At 38.8% G+C, this 25,340-nt stretch overlaps 1 protein-coding gene across 2 annotated transcripts in view; it reads right to left on the bottom strand.

The window, feature by feature from the left end:
- CCNYL1 (cyclin Y like 1) overlaps nucleotides 1–22,354 on the bottom strand; it is a 35,329-nt gene extending 12,975 nt beyond the window's left edge. Inside the window, exons 1-5 of one of the 2 annotated variants that reach the window (XM_045806603.2) lie at nucleotides 21,731–22,347; nucleotides 10,996–11,070; nucleotides 9,280–9,314; nucleotides 4,080–4,180; nucleotides 929–964 (exon numbers count right to left, since the gene is read on the bottom strand). In XM_045806603.2, coding sequence (XP_045662559.1) covers nucleotides 929–964; nucleotides 4,080–4,180; nucleotides 9,280–9,314; nucleotides 10,996–11,070; nucleotides 21,731–21,956 — 473 coding nt within the window. In that variant the 5' untranslated portion in view covers nucleotides 21,957–22,347. Of the gene's footprint in view, nucleotides 1–928; nucleotides 965–4,079; nucleotides 4,181–9,279; nucleotides 9,315–10,995; nucleotides 11,071–21,730 lie in introns of both variants that reach the window. The other variant, XM_045806604.2, reaches the window with a different exon arrangement.
- Between the last annotated feature and the right edge of the window lie 2,986 nt (nucleotides 22,355–25,340).

The following is a 25,340-nucleotide window of genomic DNA, read 5'->3' as shown; positions in this document are numbered from 1 at the left end:
TACAGGCTTTTCTGATAGGACAGGTGGTGATCCTAACAGAAGTGCGTTTTTGACACTGTATAAAGAAACGTGAACTAGTGCTTTCCAACCGACCAATGCATAATATTCTAAAACTGCACACAAAGATCTATTCAGCATGCAAGATAAATCAATGTGTATTAACAGTACAAGTTCACTGATATGATTTAAAATTCTGTTATATATAAAAAAATTCCCTTATAATTTAAGAAACTGGCACTTGTGGACTTTTAGTGAAGTATCATAGAATATCCACAATATCTGAAGGCTTTAAAAGTACACCTTTTTCCAACTATATATCTAACGAGGCTGGGTCTTCATATTGTTTCTTCAAAACAAATCACTGAAGACAGGGTATAAGAATGAGCTGTCTCCTATTAAGCCACAGAGCAAAGAGATTTGTAAAACTGTAAATCAATGACATACTTTTCAGTCAACTTTTTTGTTGTGGAAAAGTTACTTTTTAATAATAAAAAAAAATGATTCACGGTAACACTGGGGTTCTCAATCAGGGGTGATTTTGTTCCCCAGGGGACATCTGGCCATGTCTGGGGACACACTGTGGAAGGAGGGAGACGTGCTACTGGGATCTGGTGAGTAGAGATCAGGGGGACTGCTAAACACCCTATCACGCACAGGACAACCCTCCATATTACCTAGCTCAAAATGCCAATAGTGCCATAAAAGCCCTGTTTTGACATACAGTGGTTTTAATTTTTAAATTCTCAAATTTAATTTCTAACACAGTAAATATCAATACAACCCACATGAACAAACACTTTTTGGGTCTTCAATAGTGTAATAAAAGCACTCTAAAAGTTTATTCTAATAATATCTATACTTGCTACCTAACACTAAACCTTGAAAATTAATTATCTGGAATAACAAGAGAGGTTTTAAAAGAGCTCACCTGTTCTTTATGTGGTAATATATTGCTAAGGTCACACTGTGGAAGGAAAAAGAAAATCGTAAGAACTGATTTTATCATGTTAGGCGGGAAGACATTTTTTTAAAAGGGGTTGGGAGGGAGACAGGATCCTTCCAGGGACTCAAGGGCCCTGAAATCCTCTAATTCAAAACAGTTCATATGGGCACTTTCCCCCTTGTTTGAGTCCTTTGGCTTTTGGTAAAAAAAGGAGGACCAAACTTCTTTTGCTTTTGGCAAAAAGAGGACCACCAACTGTTAGAAGACCTGTTTTGGTCCACAATTATAATATATAAATTATTACACATTTTCCCTGTCATTTGTCCTTCTACCCACAGAATCTTTCCTCCTCCTATACAAGTTTTATCTGTTTGTACACATGCTTAAATTTAACCCATACGGTAATTTTTGTTTTTATTAATAAAAAAAAAAAAAAGTTAGGCCCTGCATTTCAACTGATTTAGTTTACTATCCACCAAACACACACACTTTCCATTGTTTCTCTAAAAGTAAATAATTAGTGTTCCATACCAAATAAAATAATTTAAAATCATAATTAGAAAATTTAATAGCAAATATAAGTACCCACAAAATCAATGATAGGTCTAGCTACCCCGAAATAAGCAGTGCTAACAATGCAGCATAAATCTACACAGTATAATATTGAACGACAGCTATTTCCAGATTAGTCTAAATATTAATGAACAGATAGATATAAGCCCTCAGATCCTCTTTAAGTTACTATATTCCTAAGTCATTCACAGATGTTTTGTACTAGGCGACAAAGGGATTCTCCTAGTTAAGTTATATGCTTCCCTTTGCCCTCAAAATGTCTAAAATGAAGCTCAAAACAATTGAGGGAAGGCAAATCTGAATTTGAGAACTAGGTCTACAGAAAATGAGCACTTGTGAAAAGGCCTAGAACGCTATTAGCATCAAAGATGGATACTTCTATAGTGCTTCAAACAGTTTCATCTTCAATTTGATTTTAAAATCACAGAATTCAAAGTTCTATGCTGAAAAGGACCATGAAACCTTAGATAGCATTTAATTAAACAATCCATCTTACACATAAGGAACCAAGGCTTAAAACTGACGTGCCCAAGGTCCCACAGATGGTCAGGAGCAGTTCTCTTCCTCCCACACTCTAACCAGGCAGTGGTTCTCCAAGCTTGGCTGTGCACTGAGATTGCCTGAGGAGCTTTAAAAACTGCTTGGCTTCCACCTCCAGATGGTCTGATTTAACTGACACTGGGTATAACTTGGGCATTAGAAGGGCTTTTAAAGTTCCCCAGGTGACCACAATATACAATGAAATCTGGGAATGAATGAATCATTTGGGATGCTTTCATCCATACAATGATGTGTCGTATCCTTCCTCAGCCTATCACAAGGCTTGTGAGAATGTGGTAGGGGAGGGGGAAATGCATGTATTTGGAAACATAGATTTATGAAAAAAAGCTGCACAAGTGATTCTAATAAGGCTCCCCCCACTAAGAACAATACACTACCCCAATGTAAACATTTTTCAAATCATTCCTAAAAGCCAATGTGCCCTATCAATTTTCTCAGTAAACCTTTATTTCATCAGTAATAAAGGCACTGAATTATTATTTTTAAAACTTAATGAAAGCAAATTAAATTTACTGTACTTCCACAAATTAGAGTTAAGTTGGGAAAAACAAGCATGAAACCTACTTGTCTGAGCAAGGTTAATCTTTAAAACCACTTTTGAATTGTATACTAAAACATCAGAATCTTTTGAATTCAAAAGCTGGGGACTCTAGCCAAAGTAGAGTTTTTTTAACTCATGGATTTAGTGTCTTGGCTCAATAAAAACATTCAGTGATTACTTGTTAGATGCCAACGCTCAGGACTTTAGACTTTTGGGGCTCAGTTTTTGCTGATACACTATTTGATCTCCACTACTGTTATAAGGGAGAGAAGAAAGTTACATTATTATGACTGTGAACTTGCTGTTCTTAATTAAAGTAGAAGTTACTGATGGTTTAATTAGCTGACAAAGCTGGTACATCAGAAACAAAATTAAGTTTATAAGCCAATTGTTTTTAAGACTGAAAAATAAAATTAAAGATGAGAATATTAATATTTTGAAGTAGTGTTCCAAACTGCGTTCTGGAAAATCAACACTCACGTCCCAAAGAGACGTCGATAACATTCTTTGGCCAATCTCGATGAAGTCAGGAAGCTCTCCATATCCAGTTTTGGTTTTTTTCCCCCCCTTCCTTAAATAAGCTTGAAAGGTTCATCTTAGGGTGTTCTAAAACTGCAACTCTAATTGTGGATTATAAGGTGCTCCCAGAAATTAAGGAATAGTTTCCATCATCACAACACTGTTCATGTTTGCTGAAGTATAAACCTGACCACAACTATGTTTCCAAAACGATCTTTTTCATTGTTCTCTGCTGTGGTTTTCATATATATGGACTGATATAGTCTCTTGGAGATATATTTCTATATCTATACACATATATAAAGTTGAAATTAAGTATACCTATTACAATTTTCAGTTGAGCAAAATTTCATCCATAAAGAAATTAAGCTTGAGAATTTGTTCCTTAAGATTGATTTCCTCCTCTTTGGGAGATAAGAAGGAGAAGTTAATTTTCATACAGAAATAGTACAGGGGGAAAAATACATGATGGGGAAAATCTAAAATCCAATTAAATTTAAATGCAGATACACTCTGGTGCCAGTAGGGGACAAACTGTTCCTTCTTTTGAGAGTAGCTTCCAAAGTAGTATACACATTGTTTTAGGCCTATAACTCATAAAGAAATACTTCTTTCTAGAAACATCCAATAAAAAGCACCCCTCCCTCTCCTCATTATGTTCAACAATGTCTTAACAACAGAAATGTATTAAGTAAGAGGTGTACTTTTCCTGGGATTTTTTTATTTGCTAACTGGCTTTCCCTTCTACCGTGCACTCTTAAGATTAAAATGGAAACTGAATATTCAGATTGAGGTCCTGGAAAGCAATATAAAATAGACACCAGTTTCTTAACCTGATCACTGAAAAGGACAATCAAATGACTGAAATGACCAAGTATGGCTAGGATGCTTTTAGCATGAGGGGGTCTGTCACTCAGCCCTTGGCAACCTAGTTGTACTCACCATTTTATTGTGGTTCTAAGATTAGGTTGGCTGACTGTGCTGTCATCTAGAAATATTGTTGAGCATGAGCTATACTTTTTAGTAAGCTGCCCTGGAGATACCTGAAGGGGAAGGGAAATAGAAGAAAATGTCACAGTAAGTTAAACCTATAAAAGTGTGTTTTTTCCTCGGTTAAAATGTCAAATGATAAAGCATTAAGATTTTTCTTATACTTCAGGAACTGCTTGAGTGTGTTATCATGTGCGGTTCTATGGGAAACCCCAGTGGATGCTCTAACTTCCCACATGAGATTTAAGGAATGGGTTATAAACTACTGCCCTTGATGAATTACCTATTATCAAACCTGACAAGCACCTATTATAAATTCCCTTTATAATAATGTAAGAAGCTTAGAATAAGATTTCCATGGATTTTTTTCCTTAAGCAATGAAAAGCAGCTGAGATTTTCTATTTTTACTATTCATTTACTACAATGAAATGTAATGCCTAATATTGATGCAAGAACATTTTATTGCAGAAAATGAAAGCCCATAATAAATGTATCAGTTCAGGAGACAGTGTGATGAAACAAATGTTCTTGAATCAGAGGCTGTTTGTCCCAGGGTTGCTCTATCACTAATAAGCAAGGGGGACCCTAGGTCTCTCCGGGCCTCAGTTTCCTTATCTGGAGGGCAAGAGAGTACTGCTTTAAGATTCTCTCACATAAAAAAAAAAACAGATAGAACAGCTTATGAGAACTTCACTTTAACTTCATGTTTAAATAAGAGTGCCATCACATTACTCAAGTGAGAACCTCAGAGTACTTTCCATTCATTTAAAAATTTTATTAATTCTATTCTGTAAGTGACTTGACATTCATCACAACAATTTCCTGCCTCGCTCATGCTGCTTTCTATGCCTACAAGGCCTTTTTCTTCCTCCTTGTGCCAGAAAGTTTGACCTCATCTACCTCTAGGATACCTTTGCTAGGAGACACACCACAAAACTTTTTCTGTATGCTCACACATCTAATCTGCCACTTGTTACATGCTACCAATTGCTTGAAGGGTGTCCCCCTCCCAAGAAAGTAAGCTTCTCCAGGGAAGGGAGGACTCTTACTCCTACCTCCAGCTACTGAACACAGAATCTGACAAATTAGGAGTTCAATAAGTGTTTGACAAATTATTTAAAATCAGTTACAACTGGAAGGAAAATCTTACTACAAATTAGTGAGAATTTATCTGGAGTAGTGTCAGAGAGGTGACAATGAACTTCTGGAGACCCTTGGTAGAATAAACCATCTTTAAAACACTTTAGAAGTATCCATTTATCTGTGAAGAGCCTGAGCCTGAGTATATAGCAATAGTCAAATACTGAAAGAGCCTAACTATATGAGGACAATTCCCTTCTTTAAAGTAAGACCAATAAACAAATCCCAGTCACTCTAAGTAGTTAAAAGTAATAGCAGCATTCAATACCAAAGAATACCAACAATTTTAATGCTTGGTTTTGTTGTGGTTTTTTTGTTGTTGTTTGTTTTTAACTAATTCAGATGAGCCTTCCTTCCTCCTTTTAATATAAAATAGTGTTCACCACGTTGTCACACTCTCCTGTCAGCATCCCCCTCAAATACACAACAGATGGGGCAGTGGAAAAAAATCTAGTTGATAACTTTTTAAAATACAGAGCATTTAAAAACTGCCAGTAGCCAATAATCGGAAATATCCACATGGTATATAAAAACACCATTTTGCTTGTTTCAGATGTTTTCCTGCAAAGCCATTTACCTCTTATTAACAAAAAGTTCCAGATATTCTATTTTTGAAAAGTATCACTAAATTCTCCTTCAAGCTAGAAATGTTCAACTATACCTAAAACTGTTACGTTCTTTAAAGCTATTCAGTTAATATGTAACTTATTTTAAGTATCTCAATAAATACAGCATGAAAAATGAAAATTAATTCATTTAAATACTTTTACTCTAAATGGAAGAAAGTTTCTTTTAAGGCCATGGCTAGTAAGGTATACTATGGTGTATATTACATCATAATAAAAGTCAATTCTGACCAAAAACCTGTACTGGGGAACCATAAGAAGAATAGGAAGAAATGCACCAGAATATAGATCAATAGGCGGAGCTTTGGGTTATATTTGCTCCCATTTTCCTCCATTAAATTTTCTTTCTCTTACGAATATATATTGGCTTGTCTTTGAAAATACTAGTGTGAAACATTTAAAAATTTTAATTAGATGTGGTCTTACAGCCATATGGCGGGTTAGTGAATCAACAACTTACAGTCTACTGGCTAGATCCAACCAAAGAAACACTGAACACTTCCCCATCAGTCTAGGCCTACTTTTCAGTATTCAGTAATAGCTAGTATTCAACTAGAGGGTGGCAGAATTAAGCCTCTGAACAGAGCCTGGATATATTAGCTATAATTATTTATTAGCTTAAAATTAGCTGAAATTTTAAGACAATTGTCTTCTGTGGTTAAAGGCTTACCATCACTGGCTTACAGCCTCAAAAAACAACACTGACAAACATAGGGTCATAAAATGCAAATACTAAAAAAACAAAACAAACAAACAAAAAAAACCCCTCCAAAAAACCCCAAAAAAACCAAATATCGAAAAAACAGTATTGGCAGTTTAGTGTTCACAGATATTTCAGTTGGTTACTAGAATAGACAGGGACAAAGGCAGTGTTTATCTTCACTCATTGAGCACTAACAGAATAGATGGACTTTTACAATCTTTACAACAAAGGTTATTTCACAGACTTACGGTTCAATGGCAAAGACTAGAAAATAATCACACTTAGAAGTCTAGGAAATCACAATCCAAGCCTTACCATCAAAGGTCAAGCACCTGTTGAAATTCTGCCACCAGCAACTGACCTACCCATTGTGCCTACTGCTGAAGTTCACTATTGTCTCCCATTTTCACAGGACAAGTTGTGTCTTTTTCATAAGACAACTTAAAAATTTCCAACACCATGCATTAATGAAAACTGCTTCATCTATGTTGCGCATTAATGGGACAATATGACAAGGTGCATGGTTTAAAGTCTTAATCAAGGCCTTAGGAGAAAAGCTAATTACAGGTATAACTGGAAATACTGTCTGAATTAATATTAATTATATTGAATTTTAAACTTTAGATTTATACTTTCAAAACACATTCTAAGTTTGAGTTAAAAACATGGTGGGCTGATCACAAATCTATTTCCTCACCCTCTCCTTTCAGAGGTTACATACAACACGGGATAAATAGCAGGTGGTTTTTAATGTTTGAAAAGTGAAAAGTCTAGACAAAGGAGTGGCAACCGCCATGGCAGAGCAGAGAAAGCACAGAGAATGCGACAGGAACAATAAAGCCAGTTTGTCTTACAGAACCCAAGGCAGGCTCAGAATTTAGAGACTCAGCCCCCAAACACCCACAGTGAGGCCCATCAGTGAACAGTCCTGCTCACTCATGGTACTTCCAGTGAGATCCCAGACACAGGCAGGGACCACTACACATTTGAGAGAAGCCTCCAACAAGTAAGAGAGATCAAAATGGGAAAAAGGAATTGATGGGAATGATAAAATTAAGAATCAGATGAAAACTTAAAAAATTCTTAAAAACCCTCAGAAAGATGAGAAATTGCACTGGTCAAACAACTAGATGCTCTAAATAATGATAGGCTATAAGAGAACTCTATAAATTAAAAATAAGACAAAACTCAGTATTCAATGGAAGGAGAAGGGTTGGAGCATAAAGTCAAGGAAGTCCTCAGCAAGTAGGACAAAAAGACAAAACGGAAAATAGAAGGGGAAAATATTAGAGATCTGTGCAGGAATACTGGTCCAAGAGGCCCAACATCTGAATAACAGAAACACCAGAACAACAAAACAGAACAAAAAGACATTCACTAGAAGGAGAGATGGTCTGCAGACTTACTGGCCCCAATAAAATGAAAAGGTCCATATCAAACCATATTATGAAATTTCAGAATCTCAGAGATAGAGAAGGTACTAGAAGGTTTCAGAGAAAGAAGGGATGGGAGAACAATGACTAAAACTGGTAATGTACAATGTATCATACAATGTCTATAGGACTGCAAAAATTAGTTTCAACCTAGAATTCTATACTTTATCAAATGGCAGGAGTTTCAGAGAAGCTACTAGATCTCTAAAAACTTCTGCCCATTCCCAGAAAAATGTGCTCCAGTAAAACAAGGGCATAACAAGACAAAGGGAAACAGAGAATCTAGGACATAGGGGATCCGACACAAGACAGCAGTTACGAGAGATCCCAGATGACTTCAAGGAGATATCCCAGGAAAACAGACACAGAGCCAGCTAGCGAAAAGCAGTCTACTCTACTGCAGCAGAGTGACAAAAGCCCATCTCCAAAGAAAAAAAAACGGAGATGTGTTTTAGTAAATGAAAAATATTTTTGATGGACATGTGACAAATGTTACAACATTTGGGGGGGAAATTAGCTGTTAGAAAATAGGCAAGCGAATATCATCAGGAAATTAATTCCACAAAAAAAAGGAAGAATGTGAAAGCAGAAAGACCCACCAGGGAGCTACTTAGAGCATTTGGCTGTGTGAGATCATGTTGGCTAGGAAAACGGGGACTGGATTATTGCGGAGAAGTGCAGAAGTGCTCGGGTTTCAGAAATATTTAAGAAAAAGAATGAAGCATATACAGGAGTAGGCACAGGCAGAGAACTATATGGCTCAGGAGGGAACAATATCTGCATAGTCATAACAACATACACATTGATTCTGATTTAATAAAAACAATGATACAGGTTGAGGGAATAGAGGCAGGGAAATAAGGCCATGGTGGAGTGATGAAGCTAAGCTTTCACCTGGCACAACAGGAAGTCGATAGTGCTAAAAATTCACTTAGTTATTATGTTTTTGTTACTTTAGTTAAAAAATAAGATAAAAAAAAATTAAGGCAAAAAAACTGAAGGTAGAGCTTTATACCACAGCCATGTTATTGAAATTTAAGTTAAATGTCAGAACCCTTAAAAACTGGACACTACCAAGCCAAAGACTTTCCTGAATACATTGATAATGAGGAAAATAGAAGAGATTTAGAAAATCTACAAAAAGAGGTCCTAACGGTATTGGATCCATTATATTTTTTAGGAATAATGGCAGACATACTTTTAATTCAAACTATTAATTTCTTACTTAACTTTTCAACTGTTTACTTACATGGTTTAAATGGTTGCTCTTCCTCTTTTCTCGCACTAAGAATAAAAAAAATTAACTGATCAATTCTGATACAAATGCCACAGAAAAGTAAAAGTAGTTGCTACTTATCTGACGGATTACCAATGCACAAAATGAGATGAAATTCCATTTTTAAAACATAATTTCCAACAAAATTTATCACTTAAATCACCTAGCAAGATGAATCCTATAAAGTAAAATCTAAAAACTTAGTCTTACTTTTTGACCTAACAGATAGTCTTTGTTAGGTACAAACGGAAGGCTCCCCATGTACAAAAGAAAAAGACAAAGCAAACTAGGCCAGGTGAAAAATTTAACTAATAAAAATGTTTACCTGTTGAATATCTGAACCACTACACAGTATTTTCTAATTCTATATTTACACACAACTTACTTTAATTGGCAGGTCTAAGAATCAGTTTCTGGCCAGGCACTAATCTCTAGATTCATCGGTATCCTGGAAGCATCCTGAAGCACTTATTGGTGATCTACTAAAATACCTTGCTAAAAAATAAATGGGTCATTATGCAACTGGAAAGTATCTATCTTAATTTATATTTTAATGAGTGTGCTAACCTAACCAAATGTATCTACAGCACACAAAATCACTCTGCTCTAACAAACACTGGAAGAAGAATAAAAGCTCCAATGAGGGTCTTGGACCCCACTTTGTTTCCCACACTGCCTCCTTTAATGTGGGGTGACATCATAGGCACACATTCCTTTTGACTGAGGAGAGAGAGACATGAGATAGCTTTGCTTTTACTGTCTCCACACTGTGTCTACATGCGGGCAGTCTATGTTTCTGGAAGAAACAGAGAAATACAGCAATCCCAACCAGAAGTGATCTGCTCACGTCAGGCTATGTACATACACTATGAAAATGCAGGTTAAAAACCCCCATTTTCTATTGTGCTGCATACTTCAAATATTATGGAACCCTCACTTTTTATATTCCTGTTGTCATAATCAACAGAAAACTTGGTCATGTGTGGCTTTTTAGTTCAAATAAAAGATCTAACATTAAAGAAAATAAGCAGGCAAGCAGGAGTGCTAAATACTCTACAGTTCTGATTCTCATTATAAATCAAGGACACAGGCAATTCATACTAGTCTCGGTTGCCGAAGCTAACCTTCTAGGAACCCCACAGGGCATGTTTGTTCCCATGTATCCTGGCACATCACTACATCAGGATGGGAAAAATCTGAATAGTTCAAAAGTTCTGAGGAGAATAAATGTGGATGTGAGATAGGTTTGTTTGGCTGAGCATGGTATAAAATGGGGCCAAAATCACAGATTCAATCCCCATAAATTAACTGATTTTTTTTTTTGATTTGTTAAATGAAAACCTAACTGTGGCCTAAATCCTATTACTCATCTTTAAAACCTGTGTTCCTTGGAGCCAGGGGAAAAGGACAAGATAGTATGGAGAAGTAGACCACATCTTAATCATGTGGTCACAAGTGACTGTGTTGATAAAGAGGTGGCAAAATGTGTAAACAGAGAGTCTCCTGTTCTGCTAACTAAATCAGTAACAACTAAAGGAAAGTATATCATCACATATTAAAATAAGAAATGAATACATGAAAAAGTGAAACATTTAAACCAATGTATGAGTTCTTCTAGGGACTTTCTATAATACACAAAACAAAAACAATTTTCAATCTTTTTCTCAGGGGAAGAAAATACTGTCTTACCATCCGTTTGAGATTTGCTCAGGAAAATTGTGCTTGCCCTTGGATGGTCAGAAGGGTTTGATTCCAAAGCTAACTCTGTATAGGAAGAAGAGAAAAAGGTGTGATAATTTGAGTAGAAAAATACATGACTTTAAAAATAGCTACACATCAATTTTAATCACTTAGTCTTGGGAAGAGTTTTTAGTAATGATAAAAAGCCAATTTTAGTAAAGGCAACAATATAAAAATTATATTGGGAAACTGCAAAATTATAGAATCTCTCCACATATGTGAAAATAAAACCAGGCTATGTCTTAAACTATTCTTTAATCTGCACCTAAATAATCTATGCAACTTTTAGATGGAATTACATTTGTGTCTTACCCCTCCTACTTAACTATTAAAAATCCTGTCACCATCATTTAAGCTGATATTATTAGCATATTCCAGAAACAGTCTCAAAAAGCAAGTTATGCTGTGGCTATTACAGTCAGATACCAGCTCAATATGTCAAATATGCCAAAACCAAACAAGTTGCTTTTGGCAAGCAAATATTCTTTAGACAGTCAAATAGCTAATTCTAACTCCATTCAACAAATGAACTCGTTTAGTTAGCTGTGGTTTATGTGGGGGACATCCATCATGGCAGATTTTAAGAAACTATATAAAAGTTCAATGTTCTAATCTACAGGTACACTTCTGTGATGGCAAGTAATTTTTAACTTTTGCTCTCAATTTCCAAAGCTAAACTCCTGCTTCTACTATCCATGCTGCATGATTAATTTGGGGCTGCAATAAGAGTACTTTCTGGAGCAGATCATGGGGCTACTTGTAAAAAATTTTGTCCATACCTATGTAAACGAATGTCTGCCTGTAGTCCACCTTGCACCAAGATGGGAAAATTCTCTATTCCACACAAGAATACAAAACAGGCACTTGAATTTTCATAAAATAAGGTTTGCCACCATATGGGATAATAAAGTTTTCATTAAAAAAAAAAACCCCTTTGGTGTGTCTAAGATTCCAAACAAAATGATCCCTGCATTTCCTCAAGATGTTTAGTGACAGTCTGGTAAGCAAAGCAGTCTGAGCAAGAAGTAGGAAATGTAGAAACAGGTTTTTGTCTGGTTGCATATAATCTTTGTTCTTTTTAAGCTCTGTGAGCTCTGAAATATATTTTTGGGCTACTTCATTCATTGTGTTTGACAAGACAGCCTGATACTTCTATCAAACAAATGACTTTCATAGTGCAACAACCTTTGTAAGAACCACTCAAAATTCTTCAACCAAAAAAAAAAAAAAAAAAAAAAATCCCCACTGTATGACACTCCTCAGCAATGTCCATCTCAAAGTATTTAGCCAATCTAAATTGGCTAAGATCCGGACCAAGATCCTGACAGAGTAATGGTTAAGTCTAGTATTTCCCAAACCACATAATAATTGTTCTGTTTTTAAAAGGGGTGTTGGCAGTCTAATAGAAAATACTATCCCTGGCTCTTAGAGAATCAAAATGTCCATTAAAAACTAATCAGTCTTATAGCAAATACTGTTTTATTCAGCATTTCACAAATTTATCTACCTAGAATCCTTTTCTCCTCCAAGTAATATAGTTAGAATCTTTCACAAACATCATTTGGGACTTCTGGTTTAACAGGAATCTGAACCATCCATTTTAATGGTACTGCCAGCACTAGAAATTTACATAGCTAAACATAGCTTTGTTCTTCATGGAAATTCCTTCACTGAATTTGAAGTTTGTTAGACTGCTTTTGGAGAAACTATTCTATTCAACATTTTTATGTAAAAGAACCATAAAAATCAAACTTTTTTCACATATTTGAAAAACGAGACAATGTTAGCTAGTTGTAAAATAAATGAATTCAGCTGTGCTGAAAGTGACAAAGACTTTCACAGCTGCCTCTAACCTAAGTCTTCCAAAAGAGTTCATGACCAACTTCCTACCAAAAAGAAAGCAAATATACTACATGGTGAATCTAAAAAATAAGCAGAAATGTTTGCAGAAGTAAACATGTTATGTATCAGTGCTTATGGCACGAAAGAAGTTTAATTAACACTTTTCAATGGGAAATCCAGGAAAAATAAGTACCAGAATCAAGGGGAACAGGCCACACACACACACACACACACCCAAACCAAGATATGCTACTATGGATCTAAATACAAAAATCAAGAGGCCTTGGATAAAAGAAATAGCACATGCAGAAAGAAAGCAAAACTAGCACAAGTGACAAGAAGGAAACTGGCACTCCCCCTACTCCATCTAGGCTGGCTGGGCCAACACTGCTGCCCTGGGACAACCCAAGAACCACTGAGAAAGGCAGAGCTGGGGCGCCTGGGTGGCTCAGTTGGTTAAGCACCCGACTCTTGATTTCAGCTCAGGTCATGATCTCAGGGTTATGAGACCGGGGCCTGCTTAGGGCTCCCCGCTCAGTGTGCTGTCTGCTTGAGATTCTCTCTCCCTCTCCCTCTGACCCTCCCCCCACTCACGCTCTTTCTCTCTCTAAAATAAATAAATAAATAAAATCTTAAGAAAGAAAGGTAGGCAGGCAGAGCTGTGGATTCTTGGCCAGTCTGGAGCTGCCCCAGGCTTCCTTTGCCATTAAGGGGCAGATGGAGAGTTGCTAGGACATATCAACAGAGGAGAGCAGAACTGAGAAAGGCCATTTAATTCCTAGGTCAAGCAGTACCCAATTTACTCCATGAACTCTGGCTACAGAAATCAATTTTTTTTAAAGCTAGATTTTAATTTGTAACTGAAAGAGACCGGGCTAATAACAGTAGAGATGATCACATTAAAGGTGCAAACAGATAAACGTCATTTGCTCATTCCTTTAACAAACATCTTGTCATGAACAAAAATTTGCAAGAGCCAAAATAATAATTTGTTTACAATTACTCTCAACTCACAATCATTACTTTGTTACTTACACTTTAAAAAAAAACTCTGATCAGTGTGCCATTTATGTCCTATTTCGTTCCTGACATGCAATCTCCACCCCATTCTAATATATTTAGTATTTAATGGATACACAAGGGCCTACCAAGTGTTATTCCTATACTTAGTCAATCCCCTATTCTTAGGGTTTAGGTGCTTACAAACGTCTATTCTTATATTATGAGGAAAACCTTCATATACATAGTTTTTTAAAAATAATTTTGTTTTTACCTCCTTAGGAAAGATCTCCAAAACAGGATGATTAGACAGAAGGTTAGATCTTTGTCATGGCTCAATGTATAATACTAATTAAGTTGCTTTCTAAAAAAGGTAGGAGCATATTAGTGTATAATGCTATCAACTGCACCAGTTTTCACTCCCACCCTGATTTCCGATTCTTTTTTTTTTTTTTTTAAGATTTTATTTATTTATTTGACAGAGACAGAGACAGCCAGCGAGAGAGGGAACACAAGCAGGGGGAGTGGGAGAGGAAGAAGCAGGCTCACAGCAGAGGAGCCTGATGTGGGGCTCGATCCCAGAACGCCGGGATCACGCCCTGAGCCGAAGGCAGACGCTTAACCGCTGTGCCACCCAGGCGCCCCAATAAATTGATTTCCGATTCTTGAAAGAAAAAATTCCTACTGATGTAAATGAGGAAGTTCACTGTCTCTAATTTGCATTTCTGATTACACAGTTTGACAATTTTCCCCAGTTAACAATGGTGTTATTTCCACTTTGGTGAGTTGCCTATCACTTGTACTTATTCTATGTATCACACCTACGAGGACCCTAAAATGTTGTCAGTTTGCATGAGGTTTTCAGAAAATAGTAATCTTCTGTCTCTAGCCAATGACGATTTTCTATATAACTTGCACTTTTTGCTAATGACAAAAACCACATTGCTATTTTATAGAATGGATACTTAAGCCAAAAGATATTAAGCTCCAATGCACACACATAGTATTTCCACACTGTCCACTACTGTTTTCTCAAGAACCTAAGACAACTGTGATAAATTGCACTACCCTATTTGCACTATCACAAAGGTAAGACTACCAACTATTAAGCAAAACGTTACCACCTCCCACCGATATGCACATATGCACACATGCGCACACACAGTGATTTAGAGAGATGGCTTGAAATTACTGTACATCTTGTATGTGACTCTATCCCAAAGTTACTTCTTTAGAACCCTCTAAGAATGTTTTAACCTAAGAAAAATACTCCTGAGTTCATGATTAGAAGTTATGATTCAAACTGTATTTTAAGACCCATCACTTTTTTTTTAAATATCAATTTAAATTGCAACTTAATCTGACAGCATGACAGGTTGATGTAGGAAAAATAGGACTTAAAAAAAATTAAACTTGGATCTTAATGTAAATATCGAGGAAATCTGTAAGACCACTGACATCCAATACTGCTTTTCCCCTAATCTAAGATTCTACCAGTTATAAGATGCACAGATGTTAAAAATGTGAAAATACAGGCAACTTAGAATAAATGAAATGCATTATTAAAGGCTAAATGTGTAAAATTATGCAACTATAAACTGTCATAATGATTTTTCCTTGTCAAAATATCAGGGAGAGAAGGTAGTGACCCAAGAAACTATCAGAGCAGTGTATTTCACAAAGAGATTGATTTCAATAGATTGATTTCAATATATTCCAATTAAATAGAAGATGTCAGCAGTTTCTGGGCCAACTACTGAGCACCTGTTCACTTAAGGCTTCCCACATTTACTGAACTATGCTATCATCCCTATACAGTACACTGTGTTCATTTTATGGCCCATTAACACAAATATTTCAAGTCTTACAATTACCATGTACACTGATGATTTTATCCCTGCGACCACACCTTCCAGGTAATTACTAATTAATCCTTCTGCTTCCTAACTCGGGCTTCCAAACCACCTCTGTACCTGTGTCTACCCTGGTTCTCAGTCTTGCCTTGTTTTAATTCTCAATCCATGTTTAGCGACTGTAACTGAGGTGTGATGTTTCATATAGTGAAGTACACCTTTCTTCCTTTATACACTTCTCATAAGTATTTTTGCTCAGTTTCTTGAACTTCGAAGAACATTTCTGGGCTGCAAGTTATCTTTATTTCATTTCACACTGGGCAATGTTAACATTTTAATTCTAAAGCTTAATTACTTTAATACACATACACACACACAAGGGTGAGGAAAAAAAGCAGTATCCAAAGTAGCCCAGGTAAGTCACTTAATAAATTCTATTCCAGTATGCCATATATCTGTAATTTATATCCCTGATCTATTGTCTCGTTTTTTTAAAACTTGGACTCAGTTTATACCTCTGAGCCTGTCTTCTCATGTGTAAAACATTTAATTCTTATACTATTGTAACTCAAAACATTGTGTGTGAGGATCAAAAGAAATATAAGAGCAATCTATATAACACATAAAGCAAAATAAATGACAAAGCTTTCACAAATGAACTCAAAAGCAAAAACTGAACATTTAGCATTCCTTTGGAAAGTATATGAAACGTCCACTCATTACTCACACCCAAATATCACCTTAAGCAAATATGTGCTTTGGCTAACACTAATGGGAAAGGAATAAAAGTCACACAATCAGTAAGAATTCCTCCCAGTGATTTTGGTTTCTTTAAAGCAAATACCTAGTTCCCCTGCTTCTGTCATGTAGATTACCGTATGTCCTCTCCTTGCTTTTTCCATGTAACATATCCTGGAGATCATTTCACAGCAGTGAAGGCCTCGCTCTTTTTTACAGCTCCATAGCTCTCCACTACGTGGATATACCAGCTGATTTTACCAGCTCCTTACCGGACATTTGAGTTATTGCTAATACTGTGCTTTTGAAAATATTGCAACAAAAACTTTGTGAATATGTGGTTTTATATTTGTGGGGTACATCTTCAGAATAAATTCCTCAAGGTAGGATTTCTAGATTAAATGTATCTGCAATGTTGTGAGATTGTGCCAATTTCCTCCTCACGGGGTCAAACCATTTTGTATTTCCACCAGTGATATATGAATATAACTGTTTCTTCACAGTCTCACCAAAGAATGTGTCATCAATGAATTTTCTCCCAATAGGAGAGAAACTACAGTATAGTTTTATTTTGGATTTCTCCTATGCATGAAGACATGTTTAAGGGTCATGAGCATTTCTTATTCTGTGACTTGCCCTTCATATCTTTGTTATAAGTCAGTCTACATTTTAGGCCTGTATGGTTTTCTGTTCAGCCCACTCTTGGCTCTCACCTGAACTACTGCACCAGTCTTCCTTCTACCTGGTTTCCCTGCTTCCATCCCTGCCTATGTTACACATTCTCACACAATGGCTAGTCTGTTGTTTTTGCTTTTTGTTTTTTAAAGAATTAACATCATTCTCCTGCAAATAATCCTCCAATGGTTTCCCATTACACCTAAACTAAGATTCCTACTTTTTGTGAAGGCCCAGTAGGCATACAAGGTCTGAATCCACCACATTCCTGCTGGCACCCCTCTCACCCTGCGGCAGCCATCCCCATGTCTTTCTGTCCTTTGCCTGCACCAGCATATTCCCATGTGAGGAACTCTGCTCGGAAGCCTCTTCTCCCACATCCTCCCACAGTCCCCTCTCACTTTTAGGGCTGTGTACTTGTCATTTGAGAGCAGCAGTCTTTAACCACTTCATGTAAACCTGCCCTCCTCCCATCCTTGACCTTCTTTCACCTTCTTTCAGCACGTCACTACCTGAGGTTCTTTTATTATTCATATGCTGTCTGCCCCTAGGTCCCTCCAGAATGTAAGGACTTAAGGGTAGGGGACTTGTCCTGTATACCACTGTCTGTCCCGCACCTGGAACAGTGCCCAAAAAACATCTGTTTCAGTGTACCCAAACCCAGTTAAGTTTCTCCCAGTTTTCCCAACTAAGATTTCTTCTAATATTTCTTTTGATTAGTCATCTTAGACCAGCATTACTTTCAGATCTCGTAGAGTAGTAGTTATTCCAAATTAAAGACAAGACAGGCTACCAAGAACCATAAAAATTTCAAAGATGAATTCTAACATCCAGTGAAAAACCAACAATAACTTCAATTTGGTATAAGGACATTTAATGTTAAAGGACTTTACCTACAAAATGACTAAGTCATAAGACAAAGTATACCATCTGAATTCTGAACAGAGGTACAATGCACCAGTTTATCTGTGTCCCCAGAATAAAGCATGATAATGGGACTGTGTTCTGTTTTACTATAAGAGATGCCCAATCATAAAGGGTAGGTAAATGAATGGTGCTCTAACCATTCAATGGAATACTAAACAGTTATTAAAAGGCATGTGGTGGAGCTATGTGCAGCTCCATGGAAATACATCCTGGAGTGCTCTCTAGGTGTCAAGCACAGCTCCAGGAGCTTTAGGTCATTATTTCTCTCTAAAACAAAAAGCTATAAAGCAGCACATGAAGAGTTATCTCATTTTTGTAAGATAAACAAAATGTTATGTTTATATACATATGAAAGGTTTAGGAAGAATAAACACTAAAATATTAATACAAGTTCTGGATATTCTGAGTATAGGTGAATGGCTTTTTCATAATTTCTAAATCTTTTACAGCAAATGCCTATTGTCATTAAAAAAAAAAAAAAGCCCCCCCCCCCAAAAAAAAGTGTTCAAAATAGTTACTGGAAAGAGGAAAGCTCTGTTGCTCAGAGGTTTTTCCACATCATATTGCCAATTCCTTCCTCACTCACTCCTCAGGGGAAGGGGGAAGAAGGGGCCACTTGAGAGAGCACTTTTGGCCAGCAAATTAGCGAAGCCTGTAAGGTCGGAACATAAAAGGCTGTATGAAAAGCTGAGTAATAATAGGTTGGATAACAGGACTTTAGTGTTTTATTTTGTGTTACTGATACTACCGTCAGTAATTGTGGATACGCTGTTAGATAAAGGTAAGGTAGTAGAAAAATTCTTTTGAGTCTTTCTGAAATAGACACTAGGTTCTTGGGACTATCTCTTTGAAATGGCTTGAAGAAATCATGTTCTTCTGAAATGTTTCAGAAAAACAAGGCACATTATTTATGGATGATTTTGTCTAAGAAATGAACCAATTAAATTCTTCATCATAGAAAAGCCAAAATAGTTTATATTTAAGTAGGTATTTCTTAGTTTCCAGGGAAACTGATATAAAATTGTCTGAAATAAAGATATTAAAGCAAACTTTCAATGTGCCTGTACTTTATATTTGGTGTTCTGACCTTGTTTCTATGGAAACCTAAGAGGCAAATGCTGAAATTAAGGCTTTTGTTATTTTACTGAACGCCAAAGAAAAGACAAACTGAAATGAAATTTTAACTATCATGTTAAACATAAAAGGTAAATTGTGTATTTATGAACTCTTATTTTTTTTAAGTTTAACACTCTTTTCTGGTTTAACACTCCTTATAGTCTTATGCTTAATACTGGGTACCTTACCTTACCTGCTTTTCATAATGTTCCTCTGTCCAGGGCATTCTTGGCTTTAATTCAAGATCACCAGAGCAAACTCTTTTAAATGCATCAACCCGTTTACCTGACTGGTTAATCTAGGCTATATCATGACTTCTACTTTTAGTCTTATCAAAATGATTACAGACATAGGAGGGAGAGGTAAAAGTTGCTTCTGAATTGTGAACAATAAATTTTGAATGGAAATAATCAAGACAAGTAAGTTGAGATAGGCCTATCTTATGGATAAATAATAAAATACCAGATGCATGCTAAGGAGTTTTTTAGGCACCCCAAGAACTGAATTTGGCGATCTATCACCTCCAAGTCAGTCTCTTCTGTTCAGTAGCTGTGTTACACAGTCATTGCCCATCTCCGAGTCTCTCCTCCTTCATCAGCAACACAGGGAGAATACACACAAGTCTTATTTGTAGTTGGAAGGGCCAAATCAGACGGAGCCTTATTTGTAGTTGGAAGGGCCAAATCGGACGGACGTGAAGATGTATTGCAAATCTTCAAAGAATTATAAAAAGGTCCAACTTTGGTTTCTCATCCAACACTATCCATCTATCAACTAGTTTGTCAAATCACTCAGAGGCTTACCTTACAGCACCAAGCAGAGCCGAAGTTTTCACAAGTACTTACATGCTTTGTGTTTAAAAGTACGATTAACTCATGTAATTTGTTCATTCTTTTACAATACTTCAATATTCTGAAAAAGCAGTACTTTCCAGTTACAAAGCCATGTCCATCATATAGGTAAATCCACAGGCTTAATTATTGTAACTCAAAGAAATTAAGAGCCCAACTAACGTTTAAGCAGAAAAAAGAGCTACAAGACATTTCCTCTAGGAAATAATGAAATAAACTGGCGCACTTAAATGAAACAAATGGGCTAATGGGGCTTTAACATCTTTGTGATACAATGTTTTCTACTTCAAAGGAGGTAAGACTTCGTTAAAGAGCCAGGCGGTTACTCAGAATTATCTTTACCTAATCATCCCTTTCCAAAATTCCAGAGGCAAAAATTAAGCATTTCCTCTTTTCCCTCCCCCAACCATTTAGTCAGAAAAACTTTTACCCCAACATTCTTAAAGTTGAACAGGATTCTATAGACAGGAAGGGGAGGGGGGAAGAGAGAGAGATTTGGAGACAAACATTCTTGTGCAAGATCTGACACCTTTTTTTTTTTTTTTAAAGATTTTATTATTTATTTGAGAGAGAGAGCGCGAGCGCTCAAGCAGGCGGAGGGGCAGAGGCAGAGGGAGAAACACACTCACTTCTGAGCAGGGAGCCTGATGCGGGGCTAGATCCCAAGACTCTGGAATCGTGACCCAAGCCGAAAGCAGACACTTAACCAACTGAGCGACCCAGGTGCCCCGAGATGCCACCTAATTGTCAAATCTTTATATTACAAATTAAGGTCTAAATTTATGGGGTTTTTTCCTCTTTGGAAACTTCTGACCAATAGTCTCATGAACCACCCCGCCTCTTATTTTTAGAACAGGCAACAAGTAAGTGAAGTCTGTTAAGGCACTGAGGTAGGTAGGGCTGAAGACACATTTGGGTCAAAGTGGGAATTTTAAAGTAATGAGAACTCCCTGGGTTCTCCACTCAGTATAAAAACTATTTTCGCAGCCCTGGCAATAACATTTCACACCGTTAAGTTATTTCAAGCCCCTTCTTCCCATCATTTTCTTTCCGTCTGTCTTCAAATTACAGTTAGAGGAGAGCAGCTTCCATGGAGGCTGTTGAGAACAGCCTACTTAAGCACACACCACATAGACTCTCACAGGCCAATCTCTATTTTGACTTTAAATAACAAATCCTTAACAGTATGTCTGAACCGTCCCGCGGTACCTTAACGGGTGGGAGGAAGGATACCATCAGGCCCTAACCTGGTGTCTTCGCTTTGGTAAGGATAGGGAGATGGGGTGGATACTCTGAAGTTGGGGTATTTACATTTTCATTGAGAAAAGGGAGAGAATATACCAAAAAAGTCTTTATCATAAAGTCCCCCGAGACGTTAAGGAGACCAACAAACAGGAAGGGGTTGTGGACCGGAGGGTCTCAGGCCGGGCTGGGAAATGGGAATAGGGGAAAGAACGGAGCGTTCGGGCAGGGAACCGGGAGAGCCACTGGCCGGACACGACGGGGAAAGAATAAGGGGTGGGGACGCCAGGCAGAGCCAGCCTTCATCCACGGCGCCCAGCCTTGGGGAAGCCGGCTCCCGTCAGGAAGGAGCCCGAGGCGGCGGCTCCGTCCCGGGGGACCGCCCGAGAGCGGACAGCGCCGGCCCGCAAGAGGGACGAGAGGTGCCCGCCGCCTCCTTACCTTCGGGCATCTCCCGGTCGCTGATGTGCTGCAGGTGGTGGCCCTCGCCCGCTCCGAAATCCAACTCGGCGGGCTCCACGGCAGCAGGCGCTGGAGCTACTGCCACCGCGTCCCCGGCCGCCGCCTCGTAGATCTCAGACTCGTAGTCGGGCTCCGCCTGCCCCGTGCGCCGGCCCAGCTTGGGGCTGGCATTGGGGGACACGCAACAGGTCAGCGTGTTCCCCATGGGGCGCCTCCACTCCTCGCCGCCTTCACTCGCCCCCGACTCCGCCGCGCTCAGCAGCTACCCCCTCCCCCAACAATGGCGCGGTCGGCACCGGCAGCCCCGGGCTACGCCGGGGCTGCGCCGCGCATTCAGGCGCGGCCTCGCCCGCTGCCCGCCGGTCCGCCCCGCCGCCGGGCCCCGGGCAGGGCTCCGGCCCCGGCCGCACCCCCGCCGCCGCGCCGCCGCCGCCGCCGCCTCCTCCGAGCCAACTAGTCTGTGAGGGCGGCGACCAGCCCGGCTTATTTAAAAGGGGTGGGGACCCGACAAGCGCTGAGAGGCGCAGCCACTGCCGGGAGAGAGCGCGGTTGGAGCTCCTCCTCCTTCCGCCGCCACCTCCCGACTGAAGTCCGCTTGCCTGGCGGGCACCTGCCAACCGGAACGCATTCTGTGGTCACCTGGTTACAAAGGACCAATCACACCCAGAGTTTCCTCCACGCGCCCGCCTCGGAGCGGAGGCACGTGACTCATAATGCCCCGCCCCTGCCCCGCGGCTGCTCCGCCCCCCGCGCGGCTTGCCGCGGACTCCGGTTTCCATTCATCTCGCGCAGCCGGGAGCTTTCCGGTTCTGCGGGAAGCGCAGCGGGCGTTTGCTACTCCAAGCTGTCCGGGGTCGGTGGGCTTTATGGAAAGTCTTGTTAGTAAAGAGCCGATTCCGTCAGCAACTCGGTTCCACCGGGTCTGACAGCTGACTCATTTGATGTATTATTGGTCACTGAACTTAGTTCCACCCGAACTGTTGACCGTTTGTGTAACTAAATGCTCTTCGTCTCTTGCCTTCCAAGTGTTAGTTTCCGCCTGCAACTTGACCACAACTCCCGGAGCCCTGGTCCTGCTCTCAATAAAGCGCTGTGGCTGTGTGTCTTGCATGAGACTCAGGACAGTTACCCTCTCTTTCGTTATCGCTAAATAGAGACCGAACTCGTACCTCCCAGCCCAGAAACGCCGAGATTCACCAACTCCCTTTTCTCCCTTCTGTTTCTCCCTTCCACGACAGGAGTTTCCAGGTTTATCTTCTTTGACCAACAGCGCATAAAGCACGATTTTCTCATACAAAATTGAGAACCACAAAGTGGGGTGACACGGTCCTGATTTGATGAAGATGATGATAATGATAGTTAACGTCTGGCAAGACTTTAGTGTGTGCCCAACCCCACCAAGTGAGATACTCATTTAACCCTCAAAAACAATCCTTTTATAGATTTTACAGAAGAAATTGAGATGAAATAACATTCCCAAGGCCACGTGATTGCTCAGGTGTGGGGCCAGGAGTTGATTCCAGACAGTGCAGATCACCACAGGCACCTTATTGTGATTACCAGAAAATAGAGATAGAAGTAAAACTTGAGAGGAAGTGACATTGTATATCAGGATTTTTTTTTTAACGAAGGATAATTTTTTAATGTAGATTTTAAAATGTTTTCCTTCATTCAACATTCTCTCCCACATGCTAGGCACTGTTACGTGGGAAACCCTTCTGCCCTCAGTGAGTTCGCACAGATGACAAAACAAAGGCTTAGAGAGTCCAATTGTCTGAGGTCAGACTGCTGAAAAGGGCTTGAGACTGGGATTCAAACCTAGATCTAAGTGACCCAAAGTAGATGCTGGGGGAAAGAGGATAGATTTTATCCTATAACATGAGACAACTGAATAATATGAAGTCGAGGAGTCACTATCAGATGGTTTGTAGTGAGGTCATTCGTGACAATAAGGACTGAAGGAAGCAACAAGACCAGCTCAGAGACTTTATGTTCAACTAGGAGAGAAGGCAGTGGCAGTGACTGAAGTAGAGGGAAAGGACTTGAGATCTTTTGGGAAGTAGAATCGGAGGGCTTGATGACTAGATACGGAAGGAGGGAAGGGGGAGGCAAAAATGGCTGTTAGGGTCCTGGCTTGGAGGACTGGGTAGACAGCCTGACTTTCTCCTAGAGAGAGAATACAGAAAGAGGAACAGGTTTGAGGGGGAAGATAATCTTCGCCTGTTAAGTGGAAAATCCAAAAGGAGCTCTCTGGTGGAAAGACTCTTTTGACTGAGTCTGTTTTGTGATATCGCAACTTATATTTTCAAAAATAACACACATATCAAACCAAAAAAAAAAAAAAACCAAACATGTAATTGGGAGAAGTTTCCTAAAGTTGACACACTAAGAATATAACATTTCCTAATGATTACTTTCATAGAACAACTTGGAATCTATGGTTTTAGTAAATGAAGCATTTTATGTAAAATAAAACTGTTAAATGAAAAAACATGTAAAATTGTGTTGTTATTAGGATATATAGAAAGTAATTGAAGCCATGGGTACAGAAATGATTGTCTTAAGAAGGTGTAATTTAAAAATCTAAAAAAAGAGAAAGAATGGAGAGATTTAAGTGACACTTAAGCCTGAAAAGGTGAGCAGTGAATTCAAAGGACCTGAGTATTAATCAGGAATGGCTGATTGATCAAGTGAGTCCCATGAGGGTGGGGGTCACATCTGCCTCTCGTTACATGGCAGCCCCTAGAACGGTGCCTGGCCAGTAGCCACACAGTAAGCAATTCCCTGAAGGGTCACAGGTGGGAAAGCTACAAATGCCATTGGCTATGGCAAATGGGAGATTGGGGATATGTGTGAGGCAGATGGTAGGTAGTGAGTAAAGAAGTGAATAGGAGGTGAGACGGGGTTCTGTCCTTCCCAAACATTTGACTGAGAAGAGAGATGCGGTAGTAGTTCCGAGGGAGACATATGATTAAGGATTTTTTTTTAAGATGAAAAAAAAGAGTGAGTCTATTTATATGCTAAAAGTAAGAGTCAATGGAGAAAAAAGTTTGAAGTTACAGAAGATGAGAGAATTAAAGGAGCAAGGTCCCCGAGGAGGCAGAAGTGGACGTACTCCAGAGCTGGGATAGATTAGCTTTGGACTGATGGGAAGGCAAGGACGAAGGAAGGGCCTGTGTGGACACACAGATATTCCTGATAAAGGAGAGGCTTAGGAAGAGCTCATCTGGTGACCTCTATGTTTCTCTATTTTAATAAGCTTCTATTTGGAAAGCTCCTCTGGGAAAGAGAGGACAATGTGTAGAGAAGTCAACACTTCATAAAAGCTCAATATACTTATTTACAAAAAGTAAACATCTTCCCTCAAAGGTGGATAAGTTGAAGAGAGATTTGACCAAAAATCAAGGAGCTCTAGTATAAACAGGAATGCTGCAAAAGTAGATGGGGCTAATTATTTCCCCCAAATAGTTAAAAGAAATTGCAACAACTCTGGGGTGCAAATAAAAACAAAATTAAGAAGAAAATGACACGTAATTGCAAAAAGTGTGAACATTTACAAACACTTTTAGCCACATAAGGTACCCCAAAA

The sequence above is a fragment of the Ursus americanus genome, chromosome 1, assembly GCF_024610735.1.
Source record: "Ursus americanus isolate L20-20 chromosome 1, mUrsAme1.1.p, whole genome shotgun sequence".
Lineage (NCBI taxonomy): Eukaryota > Metazoa > Chordata > Mammalia > Carnivora > Ursidae > Ursus > Ursus americanus.
This window is presented reverse-complemented; position numbering and strand designations above follow the sequence as displayed.